Source organism: Psammomys obesus, unplaced genomic scaffold (genome assembly GCF_907164565.1).
Source record: "Psammomys obesus unplaced genomic scaffold, mPsaObe1.curated_primary_1811, whole genome shotgun sequence".
NCBI lineage: Eukaryota > Metazoa > Chordata > Mammalia > Rodentia > Muridae > Psammomys > Psammomys obesus.
Window position 1 is genome coordinate 1 of NW_026591497.1, and position 17,803 is coordinate 17,803.

The 17,803-nt window shown below is 37.9% G+C and overlaps 1 protein-coding gene across 1 annotated transcript; it reads left to right on the plus strand.

Annotated features, from left to right (window-relative positions):
- Positions 1-8,806: 8,806 nt before the first annotated feature.
- Positions 8,807-9,763, plus strand: LOC129679256 (vomeronasal type-2 receptor 116-like). Its single transcript, XM_055610264.1, has one exon. The coding sequence runs from the start codon at positions 8,807-8,809 to the stop codon at positions 9,761-9,763; it is 957 nt and encodes a 318-aa protein (XP_055466239.1).
- The last annotated feature ends 8,040 nt before the right edge of the window (positions 9,764-17,803 follow it).

Here is a 17,803-nt window from a genome sequence, read left to right on the forward strand (position 1 = left end):
ATTTTCAAAGAATGTGTTCCCTTTTCCTAGCCTGCTTGACTGCTGTGCTCAAAACATGGTGGAGGCTGGGAGAAGGGGACACATTCTTTGAAAATCCATAGACAAAACAGAGTAAGAAATTAAACACCAACCCAAACAAGACTAATTGGAAATCAGTACCTAGATGGATAATCACATGAAGCCCAGACACCCAGATGCCAGTGTAAGAATACAGCAATAGCAATGGCAATACATCTCTACCAGAGCCCAATTATACAACTCCAGCAGGTTGTGAACATTCCATCACAGTGGAAAAACAGGAAAAAGACCATAAAACCAACTGTATGAAGATGAGAGAGGTGCTTAAAAAGGAAATGAATCAATTCCTCATAGAAAGCCAGAAAAATACACACAACCAATTGAAGGAAACAAATAAATGAAAGGAAGAAATTATAAAAGGAAACAAAAATTTTCAAGACCTAAAAATGGAAATAGAAACAATAAAGACAAGAAAAACTGAAGGAATCCTGCACATACAAATTTATGAATTCCAGCAGGAAATACAGAGTCAAGCTTCACCAACAGAATTAAAGACATGGAAGAGAAAAACCTCAGTCATAGAAGAAACAATAAAGTAAGTGAATACAACAATCAAAGAAAATAATATATCTACAAAATTTTTGACACAAAACATCCAGGAAATATGGGACACTATGTAGAGAAAATAAAATAATATTTATATTAAAAATAATAGGAATAGAAGAGAAGAATGTATCCCAGATCAAAGGCCCAGAAAATAACAACAAAATCATAGAAGAAAAATTTCCTGATTTGAAGATGAAAATGTCTATAAAGGTAGATGAAACAACAAATAGATTAAATCAGAAAAGAAAGTCACCTCATCACATAATAATCAAAAGACTAAAAATACAGAAGAAAAATATTAAAGTCTGCAAAGGTAAAAAGAAAGTGCCATATGCAATGTCACCTATTATAATTATACCTGATTTCCCAATGCAAATTCTTAAAAGCCAAAATGGATTGGACAAAAGTGCTACAGACTCTAAGAGACTATAGATGCCATCCCAGATTACTATTCCCAGCAAAATTTTAAAACACTGTATGTGGAGAAAATGAGATATTCTGTGGGAAATTTGAAATTAAATACTATTTTTCTACAATACAGCCCTACAGAAGGTTCTCGAAGGAAAAACACAAACCACGGAAGTTAATTACACATATGAAAACAAAAGAAATGCATAGCCTTCCATCAACAAAAAAAGGAAATATACATAAACTCAGTTATTCACACACACTAAATTATTCACACACTCAATTATTCACATACACCACGACCACCAAAACAACAAAAACAAGAAAAACTTAACAGTCATTGTTCATGTAAATTGCTCAGTGAAAATGGTCTCAATTTTCCATTAAAACGATACACACTGACAGAATGGATGCATAAATAGGAGCCATTTTTCTGCTGTATATAAGAAACAAACATCAAAATCAAGGCTATATATTACTACAGTTTAAAGGGTTGGAAAAGATATTCCAATCAAGTGAACCTAAAAAGCAAATTGGTGGAGCAATTTAATATAAAAAATACTTCAAACTAAAATCAATCAAAGGAGATGGGGAAGAACACTATACGTACATTGAAGAAAAAATCCATCAAGATGACATTTCAGTACATCTAGGCATCAAACACAAGGCCACCTACTTTTGTACAACAAACACTACTACAGCATAAATCACACAGTGATCCTTACACACTGATGGAAGATGTCAATATCTCCCCAATGGACAGCTGTATAGACAAAATCAAAACAGAGGAATGCTGGAGTTAGTTGACATTATAAACCCAAAGAACTTAACATATTTACAAAACATTATACCCAAGCATAAGAGAATATACTTTCTTCTTGGCACCTCATGGACCTTTCTCCAGAATTGGTCACATACAAAACAAAGTCTCAAAGCATACAAGAAAATATGAACAATCCTATGCTTCTTGTCAGACCACTGTGGCTTAAGGCTAGATATTAACAACAACTGAAACTCTTCTTTGAAAGTTGGTTCAATTTTGCTATCAAATCGACTGTCACCGGGCTTGTGTATTTGGTTGAGACAATTTAATGATAGCTTCTATTTTACTATTGGGTAAAGGGCTATTCCACAAAGTAGAAACAAAATAAACATTGTGTGATTGATTTTATGGGCCAAAGGTGTGCTGATAAGCAAACAACATGAAGACTCAACAAAGAGAATACAGACCAATTTCGTTTATGAAAATAGACACACATATATGCAATGAAATACTCCCAAACTGAACACAAGAACACATCCAAAAGATCTTTCGCCCTGATCAAATGGGCTTTATCTCAGAGATATAGGGGTGGGTCAATATAAAAATCAGGAAATGAAACTGGCCACATAAATAAAACAAAGGAAAATGATCATCTTATCAGATGCCAAAAAATGCTCTTGACAAAAATCCAATACCCCTTCATGATAAAAGTTCTGGAGCGATTGGGGATACAGTGGACATACCTAAACATAATAAAGGCAATTTAATACAGCCTACACCCAACATGAATTTAAATGGAGAGAAACACAAAGCAATTCCATTAAAATCATGGACAAGACAAGGCTCTCCATGCTTTCCACATTTATTCAATCTAGTACCTGAAGATTTGGTTAGATATACAAGAAAATTGAAAGCCATCAAGGGGATACAAATTAGAAAGGAAGGAGTCAAAGTATCGCTGTTGGCAGATGACAAGATATTATACATAAGTGACCCTAAACACTCCACTAGAAAAAATCATATATCTGATAAATATTTTCAGCAAACTGGCTGGATACAAGATTAACTCATATCAGTGCCCTTATAATTACAAGTAACAAACAGACTGAGAAAAAATTCTGGAAAACACCCTTTACAATAGTCAAAAACAATATAAATTATGTTAAGGTAATCCTAACACAGCAAGGGAAAGATTTTTGTGATAAAAATTTCAAATTTTTTGAGAAAGAAATTGAAAAAGATATCAGAGATTAGATCAGTAGACTTAACATAATAACATTATCATACTACAGAAAGCAATCTACAGATTCAGTGCAATCCCTTATCAATATCCCAGCCCAATTACTTACAGACATTAAAAGGACAATTATCAGCTTTTTTTGGAAAGTCAAATAAATCCAAGATAGCTAAAATGAAAAAAATGTCTGAACAATAAATGAAATTTCAGAGGTATCTCTGTTCCTCGTTTCAAGCTGTCCTACGAAGTGGTAGTAACAAAAACTACATGGCGTTGGTATAAAAACAGATACGCTGGTAGATGAAACCAAATAGAAAACCCAGACATAAGTCCATACACTTATTTATGCCTGATTTTCCTCTATTAATTAATTAATTAAGTTTACATCCTGATTTCAGGCTCTACCTCATCGACTACCAGTCCACCCTCACAATCCTCCCACTCATTCTCTCTTCTCTTTCTCTACAGAGAAGGGGAAGGAATCCCATGGGTACTAACCCACCCTGGCAAATTAAGTAGCTGCAGAACTAGGTGTGTCCTCTCCCACTGAAGCCAGACAAGACATCAAAAGTAGCAGTCAGAGCTGGCACCCATTCAATTTGTTGGGGGATAAACATGAAGACCAAACTGTACATCTGCTACATGTGTTCAGGAGCCCTAGTACTAGTCCATGCTTGTCCTTTGGTTGGTGATTCAGTCTCTGTGAGAACACATGGGTCCAGATTAGAACTTCTGGAGTTCTTGACTCTTTCAGTTCTCTCAATCTTCTCCCAACACTTCCATCGGACTCCCTGAGATCTGTCTAATGTTTGGCTGTGGGTCTCTTCATCTGTTTCTGTCAATTGCTGAGTGAAACCTCTCAGAGAAGTTATGCTAAGCTCCTGTTTACAAACATAGCAGAGTAACATTAATTGTGTCAGGGATTAGGATTCTCCCCTGGTATAGGTTTCAAGTAAGGGTTTTGGTTGGCCATTTCCTCCAACTTTGTTCATCTTTGTCCCTGCACATCTTGTAGTCAGCACCAGTTTGGGAGCAAAGGTTTTGAGCCTGATTGGTGTCCTTATCCCTCCACTGGAATCCCTTCCTAGCTATAGGAGGTGGCCATGCCTGCTGTGAGGAGTCTCACCTTAGAGTGATCCCATAGACTTTCTGAGGCCTCACTTATCCCAGATCTCTGGCAAGTCCCAGAGTTGGCCCCCCCCACCTCTTATTTCCTTTCTCTAACCATGTCCCTTCTCCCCACTTCTTCCTACTTCTAATCCCCACCTCTGCTCCACTCCCAATCTCCTATCCTACCCAGTTTCCTCCCTTCCTCAACCTCCAATGCCTCTTTTATTTTCCCATTCTGAGTAGATTCAAGCATCCTCCATTGACCCCTCCTTGTTACTTGGTTTCTTTGGGTCTGTGGATTGTAGCATGATTATCTTGTCTTATGGCTAATATCCACTTATAAGTGAGTACATACTGAGAATGTTTTTTTTTGGGGGGAGGAGTGTTTGGTTACCTTACTCAGGATGATATTTTCTGGTTTCACTTATTTTCCTCCAAATCTCATGATGTCCTTGTTTTTAATAATTTATTAGTATTACATTGTGTAAACGCACCACATTTTCTTTATCCATTCTTCAGTTGAAAGACACCTATGTTTTTTATTCAGTTTCTGGCTATTACAAATAAATCTGCTATGAACATAGTTAAGCAAGTATCCTTGTGGTATGTCAGTGAATATTTTTAGGTATATGCCAAGGAGTTGGTATAGCTTTGCCTTGAAATAGAACTATTCCTAATTTTCTTTTTTTTTTCTGTATCACTACAAATTTTATTCAGAATTTTCTTAGTAACTACCAAATTAATTCTAAAGTGGTTGTATGAGTTTTAACTCCCACCAGCAATGAAGGAGTGTTCCCCTTATTCCATATCCTACCCAGCATGTGTTTGCACCTGAGTTTTTGGTCTTGGCCATTTTGATGGGTAGAAAATGAAATCTCAGCATCATTTTTATTAACATTCTTTGGTGACTAAGAAATTGAATGTTTAGGTTGTCCTAGATAGCTTTTAATTGAAAAATAGATAAAGAAAATGTAGTACATTTACAAAATTTAAGTTTTAAAAAGAACATCATAAAATTTACAGGTAAATACTGACACTTTGACCTCTTCCTTTCCGAATGGTATCCCCTTCATCTCCTTTAGTCGTCTTATTACTCAGGCTAGGAATTCAAGAACTATATTGAAGAGATATGGAGAGAGTGGGCAGCCTTGTCTTGTCCCTGATTTCAGTGGGATTGACTTAAGTTTCTCTCCATTGAATTTGATGTTGGCTATAGGCTTGCTGTATATTGCCTTTACAATGTTTAGGTATGTGCCTTGTATCTCTCATCTCTCCAAGACTTTAAACATGAATGGGTGTTGGACTTTGTCAAATGCTTTTTTGGCATCTAAGGAGTTGATCATGTAGTTTTTCTCCTTCAGTTTGTTTATGTGGTGGATTGCATCGATGGATTTTCATATATTGAACCACCCCTGCATGCCTGGGATGAAGCCTACTTAGTCATGGTGGATGATATCTTTAATGTGTTCTTGGATTCGGTTTGCAAGTATTTTATTGAGTATTTTTGCCTCAAAGTTCATAAGAGAGATAGATCTGAACTTCTCTTTTTGTTAGGTAGTTTTGTGGTTTAAGTATCAAGGTGACTGTGGCTTCATAGATGAGTTTGATAATGTTCCTTCTGTTTCTATTTTGTGGGATAGTTTGGAGAGAATTGGAGTTAGCACTTCTTTGAAGGTCTGCTAGAATTCTGCACTGAATCCATCTGGCCCAGGGATTTTTTTGGAAGGGAGACTGTTGATGACTGCTTCTATTTCCTTGGGGGATATAGCACTGTTCAATCTTTCTACCTGAACTTGACTTAATCTTGGTAGATGGAATCTATCAAGAAAAATTGTCCATTTCTTTTAGATTTTCGAATTTCGTGGCATATAGGCTTTTGTAGTAGGATCTAATGATTGTTTGGATTTCCTCGGTGTCTGTAGTTACGCCCCCTTTTTCATTTCTGATTTTACTGATTTGGATAGTTTCTCTCTGTCTTTTAGTTAGTTTGGCTAAAGGTTTGTTTATCTTGTTGATTTTCTCAAAGAACCAGCTGTTGGTTTCATTGATTCGTTAAATTGTTTTGTTTCTAACTGATTGATTTCAGCCCTGAGTTTGATTATTTCCAGCCGTCTGCTCCTCTCGGGTGTATTTGCTTCTTTTTTTTCTAGGGCTTTCAGTTGGGCCATTAAGTTGGAGGGAATAAGGAAGCGGATACAGTGGGATACAGCTGGGATACAGACTTAATAAAATGTAACTAATAATAAAAAATAAAATTAAATTTAAAATAAAATTACAGGCAAACAGATACAACTAGACAATGTTATACTGAGTGAGCTAACCCAGACTTAGAAAAAAATATATGGTATGGATTATCTTACAAATGTAAATTAGCTGTTGAGTAAATGATCAAGTTACAATCTACAGGCCCAGAGAGGTTAGGTAAAGAGGAGTGTCATAGGGGAGTAGTGGGGATCTTTCTGAAATTAGAAAATATAATAGGTTCAAAGGGTAGACTGTGTGCAGGTGGGGAGTAGAGCAAGAGTTATCAGGTGGTATGGAGAGAGTGAGGCTATGGAGAGAAAGATGGAGATGGGACTATTTGGGGCTACTGGGAAATCTTAGTGCATTATGATCTTCCTGGAATCTATGAGACTTAACTTAGAGAAGGTCTCCTATTAATGGAGGATGTGGAGACTGAACTGGCCAACATTTATAGCCAGGCAAGGCTCCCAGTGATGGAACGTCTTTACAGTTGACTGAGTTTGGTTGAGGTTTCATGAAGATAATTTAAAAAACCCAGGCTGACACTAAGATAGAGGTTGCTCTATGAAGACCGAGAGTGGGGCCCCGTTGCAGAGGACAACTTTTACCCATCTCCTTGCACATAGGGAAGTCAAATTTGTGCAGGCATGAACACTTCATCTCCATGTTCTAGTCTCTCGGTGCATAAAGGTGCAATGAAGGCCACCCTTGACACTAACCCAGCAAAAACAAAAACAAAAACCTCACCAACAATCTGTCTAAAATCATGCCTGTAAGACGTGATGGTACAATGGTGGGACAGAACTTGTGGGAGTGGCCAACCAATGTTTGGATTAAATTAAGGCCCATTCTACAAGAGGGAGCCCACGAGCTACACTGTTGGATGTCCAGGAACAAAAGACTGGATAACCCAGAGACCTAACGTGGAACCAAACATGACTAGCACACATACTCACACACACCCACACAGCCCTCTACCACAGTCAATAAGGAAATGCCTAATGATATTCTTCTACATTCAAAAAATGTCTTTTTCAAGCATCATCACAGAGTCTTACACCAGCAACAGATAGAAATAGGTAGAGAGGCCCACAGATAGATATTATGCAAAATTATTCTAAGCTGGAGGTCTCCATTCCCTTCCCTCAGAGATTGGGAACTCCATGTAAACGGAAAAGGAAAGACTTCAGGAGTGAGAGGGGATGGAGGACATCAGTAGAACATAGCTCACTGAATCAACTCAGCAGGGACATGTGCTCACAGAAACTGAAATTTCAAGCAATTGGCCTGAATGGGTCTATACAAGGTCCTTTGTATACATTTTATGGCTATTAGCTTGGTATTTTGTGGGTGGAGGGTGTATCTCTGACTCTTTTCTCTATTCTTGAGACTCTTTTCCTCTTATTGGGTTACCTTATCCAGACACTATATGAGGGCTTTGGCATGTTTTATTGTATCTTCTTATTCCTGTTTGGCTGCTGTCTCTTGGATGCCTGTTCTTTTCTGAAGATAAAATAGAGGGGAAGTGAATCTGTAGGAGAGGAAAAGCAGGACAGCCAAGAGGAGTAGAGTAAGGAGAAACTGTGATTGGAATGTATTGTGAGATAGAAAATTTTATTTTCAATAAATAAAATTTACTTAAAAATAAATACAATTTATTTTATTTATTGAAATGTAATCAAAATACAAACCTGTATCCATTAGAATGAAGCAAATACAATAAAATGATATTCTTTTACCTCTTTATGTATCATATCTACCCTTTGGGAAGTTAACAGCCTATCTTTCATGAAGTTTTCTCTCTCCGTTCTTAACTGTTCTGTGCACTTACATAGACAGAGGCTTGTAAGGTTGAACCAACTCAAATATGCAAAAGTATGTGCTCCATAAGTCAAAATGTGAACATATACACCTCATGATTATGGTAGTAAAACTGACCACTGGGGTGCTATTTTCTCATGAGTTTTGTACCTTCATTTGTATAATTAATTATTAATTGTAACAAGCTATATATTTTAGGTATAATACTTTTGCCCTATTACTGTGTGTATAAATATTCACAGGGAATCATCAATGAGGTGGACAGACTTCACTAGTAAGGAACAAGCTTCATTTGTGACCTTGAAATATACAGTTTGCCTATGTATATTAAATTCAAGCTTTTATGAATCTCCAGTTCTAAATTCTTGCACACAAATATGAATGGGGTTTTTTTTTGCTTTCTTTCAACATAAAACAAAACAGTTCTTTTAAACATGTGTGAAAAACAAAAATAATGAGTATTTAATGGTTCTGACATCATTATAAATTTAATAGAAAATGATTTCAATACATGTTGTCAATCGACCCAATTGATTTGCTGTGATGCAGCAAAAAAGGAAAGTGTTAGTAACCTTCAAAACATTTGTTTAAGGATTTCCATGACTAGCAGAAAAAAAAATTACACTGATAACATTTTGTTTTCCATCTCAGATCTAGATCAATGTGTGATGTGTCCAGATGATCAATATGCCAATGTAGAGAGAAGTCACTGCTTCCCCAAAGCTGTGACATTTCTGGCTTATGCAGACCCTTTAGGGGTGGCACTGGCCTGCATGGCCCTGGGTTTATCTGCATTAACAGCTCTTCTTCTCGGGATCTTTGTGAAATACCAACACACTCCCATTGCGAAAGCCAATAACTGCACTCTCAGCTACATCCTGCTTGTGTCTCTTTTCCTTTGTTTTCTCTGCTCTCTGCTCTTTCTTGGACATCCAACCACAGCCAGATGTCTCCTGCAGCAGATTACCTTTGGGATTCTGTTCACTGTGGCTGTTTCCAGTGTTTTGGCCAAAACGATTACTGTGCTTCTGGCTTTTCACTTGACTGCCCCAGGAAGAAGGGTGAAAGGGCTGCTGTTATCTGGGACACCCAAAGTCATCATTCCTATCTGTTCCATTTTTCAACTTATTCTCTGTGGATTCTGGCTGGGAATGTCTCCGCCCTTTGTGGAGAGAGATGCACACTCTGAACATGGCCACATCATCATCGTATGCAACAAGGGTTCAATCACAGCCTTCTACTGTGTGCTGGGATACCTGGGCTGTCTGGCCATAGCAAGCTTCATTGTGGCTTTCCTAGGCAGGAATCTGCCTGACACCTTCAATGAAGCCAAGTTCTTGACATTCAGCATGCTGGTGTTCTGCAGTGTCTGGCTCACCTTCCTTCCTGTCTATCACAGCACTAAGGGGAAAATCATGGTGGCTGTGGAGGTCTTCTCCATCTTGGCCTCTAGTGCAGGCCTTCTAGGCTGCATCTTTATTCCCAAGTGCTATATTATTTTGTTAAGACCGGATAGAAACATTTTACAAAAGTTCAAAAGTACAAATCAACCCTGACACATCCTTAAAATTTAAATCATACACATAATACTACAACAAAGCCCAATAACAACACCTCAGTGCTCTAACCTATAAATAATACATTTCAATATGCTACTTGTTTCCAAACAAAATTAAAGTGTTAAAGAACATTTTTACTTTAATGCTGTTTGTGTATTAATTTTAAGAACATTATATTCTCTTCTTGTTTTATGTTTTGTGTTTACTCACATTTTGTCAGTTAATTTATAGGAATCTATGTGAATAATTACTGGAGAGATCATAGGTTTTTTTTGAATCAAAGTAAATAATTGATCAAAGTTAATTCTGAGTCTATTTCTGGAAATACTGTGCCTTTTACTATTTATTTCCTCATATATTCACTTTACATCCTGATCTCAGGCCCTCCCTCTTTTCCTCCTGGTCTCACCCTCCCTTCATATTTCCTCTATCCTTCCTCCCCTACTCCTCAGAAAAAGAGAGTCCCTTACTCACCAGCCCACACGTCAAGTCACGTCACGAATGAGCACATCTTCTTTCTCTATGGCCTGGCAAGGCCGTTCTGCCAGGGGGAAGTGTTCAAAAAGCAGGTTACAGAGTCCATGTTAGAAACATCTCCCTCTCCATTTTCTAGGGCACCTACATGAATGCCAAGCTACCCTACTGCTACCTATGTAAAGGAGCCTAGGTCAAGTCCATGCATGGTCATTTGTTGGTGCATCAGTCTCTGTAAGACCCCTGGGCCCAGGTTAGTGGGCTCTGTTGGTCTTCATGTGGAGCTCCTGTCCCATCTGGGTCCTATTCTTGTCCCCATTCTTCCACAAGGCTCCCTATGCTCTGCCCAATGTTTGGCTGTTTCAGCATCTGTTTTGCATTAAAGGCTAAATGCACAACCAAAAATATAGGAAATGGTGTGTTTTAGTAAGGTTTCCATTGATGTGTAAAGACACCATGACCACGGCAACTTTTATAAGAAAAACATCTTTGGGATGGCTTACAGTTTCAGAGCTTTAGTGTATTATCATCTTGGTTGGAAGCATGGAAACATACAGTCAGACTTGGTGCTGGAGCGGAAGAGAATTTTACATCTTGATCCCAAAGCAAGCCGAAGAAGATTGTCTTCTTAAGGCAGCCAGAAAGAGACTCTGTTTTCACACTGGGCAGAAAAGACCTTAAAGCCAGGCCCCACAGTGACACACTTCTTCCAAAAATGCCACACTTACCTCAAAAAGGTGCCACTAATAGTCCCACTGCTAATGTGCTACTCCACATGAGGCATGCTTTCAAACACATGAGTCTATGGAGATCTAGCTCAGTCAAACCACCATATGGTGGAAAGATGATTATTGATTATTGTTGAATGCTAAATAAAAATTAAAGATATATAATGGGAGGAGGAATATTCCACATCATATTGTTCAAAGCAGGGTTTTGCTCCTGGGAAATGGTGAAACCTCCATGTGGAAAAGGAATGATTGTAAACTCATGATTTATTTAAGAAATTTTGTTAAAGAAATTCCATGTCCAAGTTACAAGAGGGAATACTGAACATTGCAAGATGACCTGGAAAAGACCCAGAAATTCAGCTATTTAATAACATATTCTGAGATTGCTGTAATTTCTGAAATCTACTGAGAATAGCACAGAATAATTCAGGTTCTACACATACTGTAAAAGCTCTGAAATTACATGAAAGATATGCTATTGAAATTATACAACAGAAAATTGAAAAAGGATGTGTTGTTACAATTTATTTCATTTACTTCATTCATATTTTCATGAAATATAGATGATTACAATTTTGTGAATATATAATATTACTTCTTAGTTGCTTGTTTAAATATAAATAATCATAACTTAAGATGTGTGTATAAGTAAGATCTGAAGAGGACAGGAACTCCATAAGGAGAGCAACAGAACTAAAAAATCTGAGCACAAGGGTCTTTCCTGAGACTGCTATTCCAACCAAGGACTATGCATGGAGATAACCTAAGACCCCTGCACAGATGTAGCCCATGGCAGTTCAGTATCCAAGTGGGTTCCATTGTAATAGGAATAGGGACTGTCTCTGACATGAACTGATTGGCCTGCTCTTTAATTTCCTCCCCCTGAGGGGGAAGCAGCATTACCAGGCCACAGAAGAAGACAATGCAGCCACTACTGATGAGACCTAATTGACTAGGATCAGAAGGAAGGAAAAGAAGTCCTCCCCTATCAGTGGACTTGGGGAGGGGCATGCATGCAGAGGTTGGAGGAAGGGAGGAATTGGGACGGGAGGAGGGAGGGAACCATGGGGGGGATATAAAGTGAGTAAAGTGTAATTATTAAAGATAGATAGATAGATAGATAGATAGATAGATAGATAGATATTAAAAGGTGTGTATAGTGTAACTACATGTGTGATTTATGATATATGTTATTTTTATATACACATAAATATCAAAATAATAGTCTTTTTGTCATCCAGCAAGAGTTCTATGATTAGATGCCATTGGCCTTCAAAGACTTGTGTGGAAGAGTTTTCCTTGTCAGTGTGTGAAGATTGAAAAGTTGTGGTCATTGAGAAGTTTTCCTTAATGGGTATCTATTGTCTGCCTCTCCTTTCTCTGTGAATTTATTTTCACCATTTATCTGTCTACCTCCACATCATGAAGTCATTTATGGTAAACCAAGGTATCCAAGGTATGAGGTCTGGCTAGTGAGATATCATATTGATATTTGGACTCTGAAATACCATGTTAATAAGTAGGCTACATAACACGAACTTTTAAAATGTAAGTGGAGATGTCAGACATGGAAATAAGCAATGGGTTTAGTACAAGAAAACTTGCTTTAGGAGGCAAATTATATTTTTACCACATATCACACAACAAGATAATCAGCAAAGATTCATAGTCTCTGCCTTACTCTAGTGATGATAAAAGTGAACAGACCAACAGCAGGTGATGAGAAAAATACAAATATGGTCATTAAAAGTAACCATGCTATAAGGCCAAAAACTACAATTACTTCTATAAATTACTCTCATTCAGACATTTTTGTTCCTCTGGTAAGTATCGTTTGCCTTTTCTTTAGATATGTGAAAACTGTCAAGTCAAGATGAACATTTGAAATGATATTAAAAATAGAATCTTTACTAAGCCATCATTACTAAGGATATAACTCATTAGATAACATGACTTGCATAAGAGTTCCTGGGTCCACTCCCAAAGACCACAGGATACTTCAGTGATTGATCACTAACTGGTTATAGAAAAAAGTCTCTTACTGTGTGAATGTTTACAGAAGAAGGCTTAACTTATACAAGCAAGAATATGAGCTAAGGCTCACAAACAATAAAGAGAAATAAATAAATCTGGTAGTTTCTCAGAAAATTGAGACTATTCCCACATCAAGACCCAGCTATACCACTCCTGAGTATCCATCCAAAAGCTGTTTCACCATGCAACAGGGAGACTTGCTCAACTACGTTCATAGCAGACTTATTTGTAATAACCAGAAACTGGAAACAACTCAAATGTTTCTCAAGCAAAGAATAGATAAAGAAGCATTGTTAATTACACAATGGAATAATACTAAGCTATTGAAAACAAGGACATCTACTTTCAGCAAAGTAGATAGAGCTAGAAACTAAATCCTGAGTGAGGTAACCCAAAGCCAAAAAGACATGCATATTATGTACTCACTTAAAGTGGATATTAACCATAAAGTACAAGATAACTATCCTACAATCCTCAGACCCCAAGAAGCTAAGTTACAAGGGGGGCCCCAGCGAGGACACAGGATCACTTATGAGGGGAACTAAAAGAGACAATGGAGGTGGAAGCCCCAAGCAATCTAAGCAGGTCACCCTACCTGAGACTCAGCATTGCGAAATATAAAGCCTGAAGTGACCACCTCCTGAAGCCAGGCAAGATGTGGAGCTGAGCTAGGCACTGGACTCAAGTCCTATTGTCTGCCATCTCAAGGAAGCCAGTAGGGCACTGGAGCAGCTCTAGGCTCAGAGATCTTTCTGCCTGCTTCTCCCCAGCAGCCGGGCCCATCTAGGTCAGAAATGAGTCCCCAGAACAGCGAGTGAACGCACTAAAGCTGAGCCAGGCCTGGGATCTAAATCCCATTGTCTGCCACCTCAAGGAAGCCTGTGGGATATTGGAAGAGCTCTAGGCTTGAAGATCTTTCCACCTGCACCCCAGCTATCTGGCATACGTGGGTCACAAACAGTGAGGCAGGCAGAGACTGAATCAAGCAAAGAACTACCCCCCAGACTCCAGAGACAGATGGACCCAGTCTGCAGTATAGGATCCAGGAACAACTAGTCAAGGCTAAAGACAATCAGATGACTTGAGGCCAGCATAAAAATACAGGCAACAAAACCCAGGACATGATGGCTTTACCATAATCTTCAAAAATCAACAGATATTCTATTGCAACTGAAACAAAAAAAAAATCTTAAATCTATAATTATGTAGTTATTCAAGGCACATAGAGGAAATGAACAAAAAATAGAGATACATAAAGAGAAAATAAACAACAAAATAAAGGCTATCATGGACAAACAGGAATCCACATTCAAACAGATGAAGGAAATGGTGTAGGACATGAAAACAGAATTAGAATCAATAAAGAAAACACAAACAGAGAAAACCCTGGATTTGGAGAACTTAGAGGCAAGATCAGGAACCAAAAGGTAAGCATCACCAACAGAACACAAGAGATGGAGGAGAGAATCTGGGGCGCTGAAGATACAATTGCAGAAATCAATACATCTCTCAAAGAAAACATAAAGTCATAAAAGGCAGAGGGACACTATCCAAATCAACAAAATCGGAAATGAAAAGAGGGACATAACGACAGACACTGAGGAAATACAATCATTCAGTCCTACCTCAAAAGCCTATATGCAACAAAATTTGAAAATCTAAATGAAATAGACGATTTTATCATTTATCATTTTATCATTTAGATTCCATTTACCAAAGCTGAATCAAGATGAGGTAAATAAATTAAATAGTCCTATATCACCTAAGGAAATAGAAGCTGTCATCAAAAATTCTCCCCCTGCCCCCTAAAAAAGCCCAGAACCAGATAGTTTAAGGGCAGAATTCTACCAGATATTCAAAGAAGAGCTAATACCAATATTCTTTAAACTATTATACAAAATAGAAACAGAAGGAACATTATCAACCTTATTCTATGAGGTCACAGTCACCTTGATACCTGCACCTCACAAAGACCAAACAAAGAAAACATCAGATAAATCTTGCTTATGAACATTGAAACAAAAACACTCAATAAAATAGTCACAAACCAAATCCAAGAACACATCAAAGATATGATCCACCACAAGCAGGCAGGCTTCATCCCAGGCATGCAGGGGAGGTTCCATATATTGAACTCCATCAATGTAATTCATCACATTAAAAAAAAAAAAGTAGAAATAAAAAATCCACATGATCATCTCCTTAGATTCCAAAACAACTTTTGACAAAATCCAACACCCATTCATATTTAAAGTTTTGGACAGATCAGGGATACAAAGCACATACCTAAAAATAGTAATGGCAATATAGAGCAAGGCTATAGCCAACATCAAACTAAATGGAGAGAAACTTAAATCAATCCCACTGAAATCAAAGACAAGGCAAACCTCTCTCCCTATCTGTCCTTATCTCTTCAAGATAGGACTTAGCTAGATAGTCCTAGCTAGAGCAATAGGCAACCAAAAAGATCAAGGGGAAATCAGAAAGGAAGAAGTCAAAGTATCACTATTCGCAGAATATATAATAGTATACATGAGAGATCCCCAAAATTCTACCTGAGAATTCCTTCAGCTAATAAACATCTTCAGCAAAGTAGCTGGATACAAAATTAAACTAAAAAAAAAAAATCAGTAGCCTTCCTATATACAAAAGACAAAAGGGCCGACAAAAAAATTAGGGAAACAACACCTTTCACAATAGACACAAAAATTACCTTGGTGTTACTCTAACCAAGCAAGTGAAAGACCTGTTTTAAAAAAATCTTCAAGTCTGAAGAAAGAAAATGAAGAAGAAATCAGAAGATGGAAAGATCTCCTTTGCTCTTTAAGATTAACATACTGAAAATGGTCATCCTACCAAAAGAAATCTACAGATTCAATACGATTTTCATCAAAATACCAAAACAATTCCTTACAGACTTTGAAAGAACAATTCTCAATTTCATATGGAAAAACAAAATTCCCAGAAAAGCTAAAGCAACTATGTACAATAAAAGATCTTCTGGAGATATTTCTATCCCTGAACTCAAGCTGTGATATAGAGCAACAGTAATAAAAACTGGATGGTACTGGCATAGAAACAGACTGGTAGATCAATGAAATTGAATCGAATATCCAGAAAAAAAAACCCACACACCTACAGACACTTGCTATTTGAAAAAGAAGCCAAAACCATACAATACAAAATAGGTAGCATCTTCAACAAATAGTGCTAAAGTAACTAGATGTCAACATGTAGAAAAATGCAAATAAATTCTTATCACCCCGCACAAAACTAAAATCCAAGTGGATCAAAGACCTCAACATAAAACCAGACACTCTAAACCTGTTAGAAGAAAATGTGGGGAGACAACTTCCTGAACAGAACAACAACAGCACAGGCTCTAAGATCAAAAATCAATAAATGGGACATCATGAAACTGAAAAGCTTCTGTAAAACAAAGGACACCATCATCAGAACAAAATGACAGCCTACAGACTGGGAAAGAATCTTCACCAACCCTATATCTGACAGAGGGCTAATATGCAGAATATATAAAGAACTAAAGAAGTTAAACACCAAGAAACCCAGCAATCCAATTTAAAAAAAAAAATGAGGTACAGAGATAAACAGAGAATTCTCAACAAAGGAATATTGAATGGAAGAGAACACTACTCCATTGTTGGTGGGAATGTAAGTATGTACAACCACTTTGGAAATCAACCTGGTGCTTTCTCAGACAATTAGGAATAGCGCTTCCACAAGATCCAGCGATATCACTCCTAGGCATATATCCAAAAGATGCTCAAGTACACAACAAGGACATTTGCTCAACCATGTTCGTAGCAGCTTTATTCATAATAGCCAGAACCTGGAAACAGCCCAGATACCCCTCAACAGGAATGGATTCAGAAATTGTCGTACATGTACACAATGGAATACTACCCAGGAATTACAAACAAGAAAATCATGAAATTCGAGGGCAAGAGGTGGGATGTAGACAAGATCACCCTGAGTGAGGTATCCCAGAAGCAGAAAGACACATATGGTATATACTCACTTATAAGTGGATACTAGATATATAGGACAAACATTCTAAAATCTGTACATTCAAATAAGCTAAGCAAGAAGAGGACCCTGGGTAAGATGATCAATCCTCATTCAGAAAGGCAAATGGGATGGACATCAGAAGAGGGAGAAAACAGGGAACAGGAGAGGAACCTACCACAGCAGGCCTCTGAAATATTCTACCCTACAGGGTATTAAAGCAGATGCTGAGATTCATAGCCAAACTTTGTGCAGAGTGCAAGGAATCTTATTAAAGAACAGGGTGATAGAAAGACCTGGAGGGGATAGGAACTCCACAAGGAGAGCAACAGAACCAAGAAATCTGGGCCCAGGGGTCTTTTGTGAGGCTGATGCTCCAACCAAGGACTATTCATGGAGATAACCTAGAACCCCTGCACAGATATAGCCCATGGCAGCTCAGTGTCTAAGTGTGTACCCTAGTAAGAGGAGCAGGGATTGTCTCTGACATGAACTCAGTTGCTGGCTCTTTGATCACCTCCCCCTGATGGAGTAGCAGCCTTACCAGGCCACAGAGGAAGACAATGCAGCCAGTCCTGATGAGACCTGATAGGCTAAGGTCAGATGGAGGGGGAGGAGGAACTCCCCTATCAGTGGACTTGGAGAGGGGCATAGGATGGGAGGAGATGAGGGAGGGAAGGTGGGATTGAGAGGGAATAAGGGAAGGGGCTACACCTGAGATACAAAGTGAATAAACTGTAATGAATATAAAAACAACAAACAAATAAAAGAA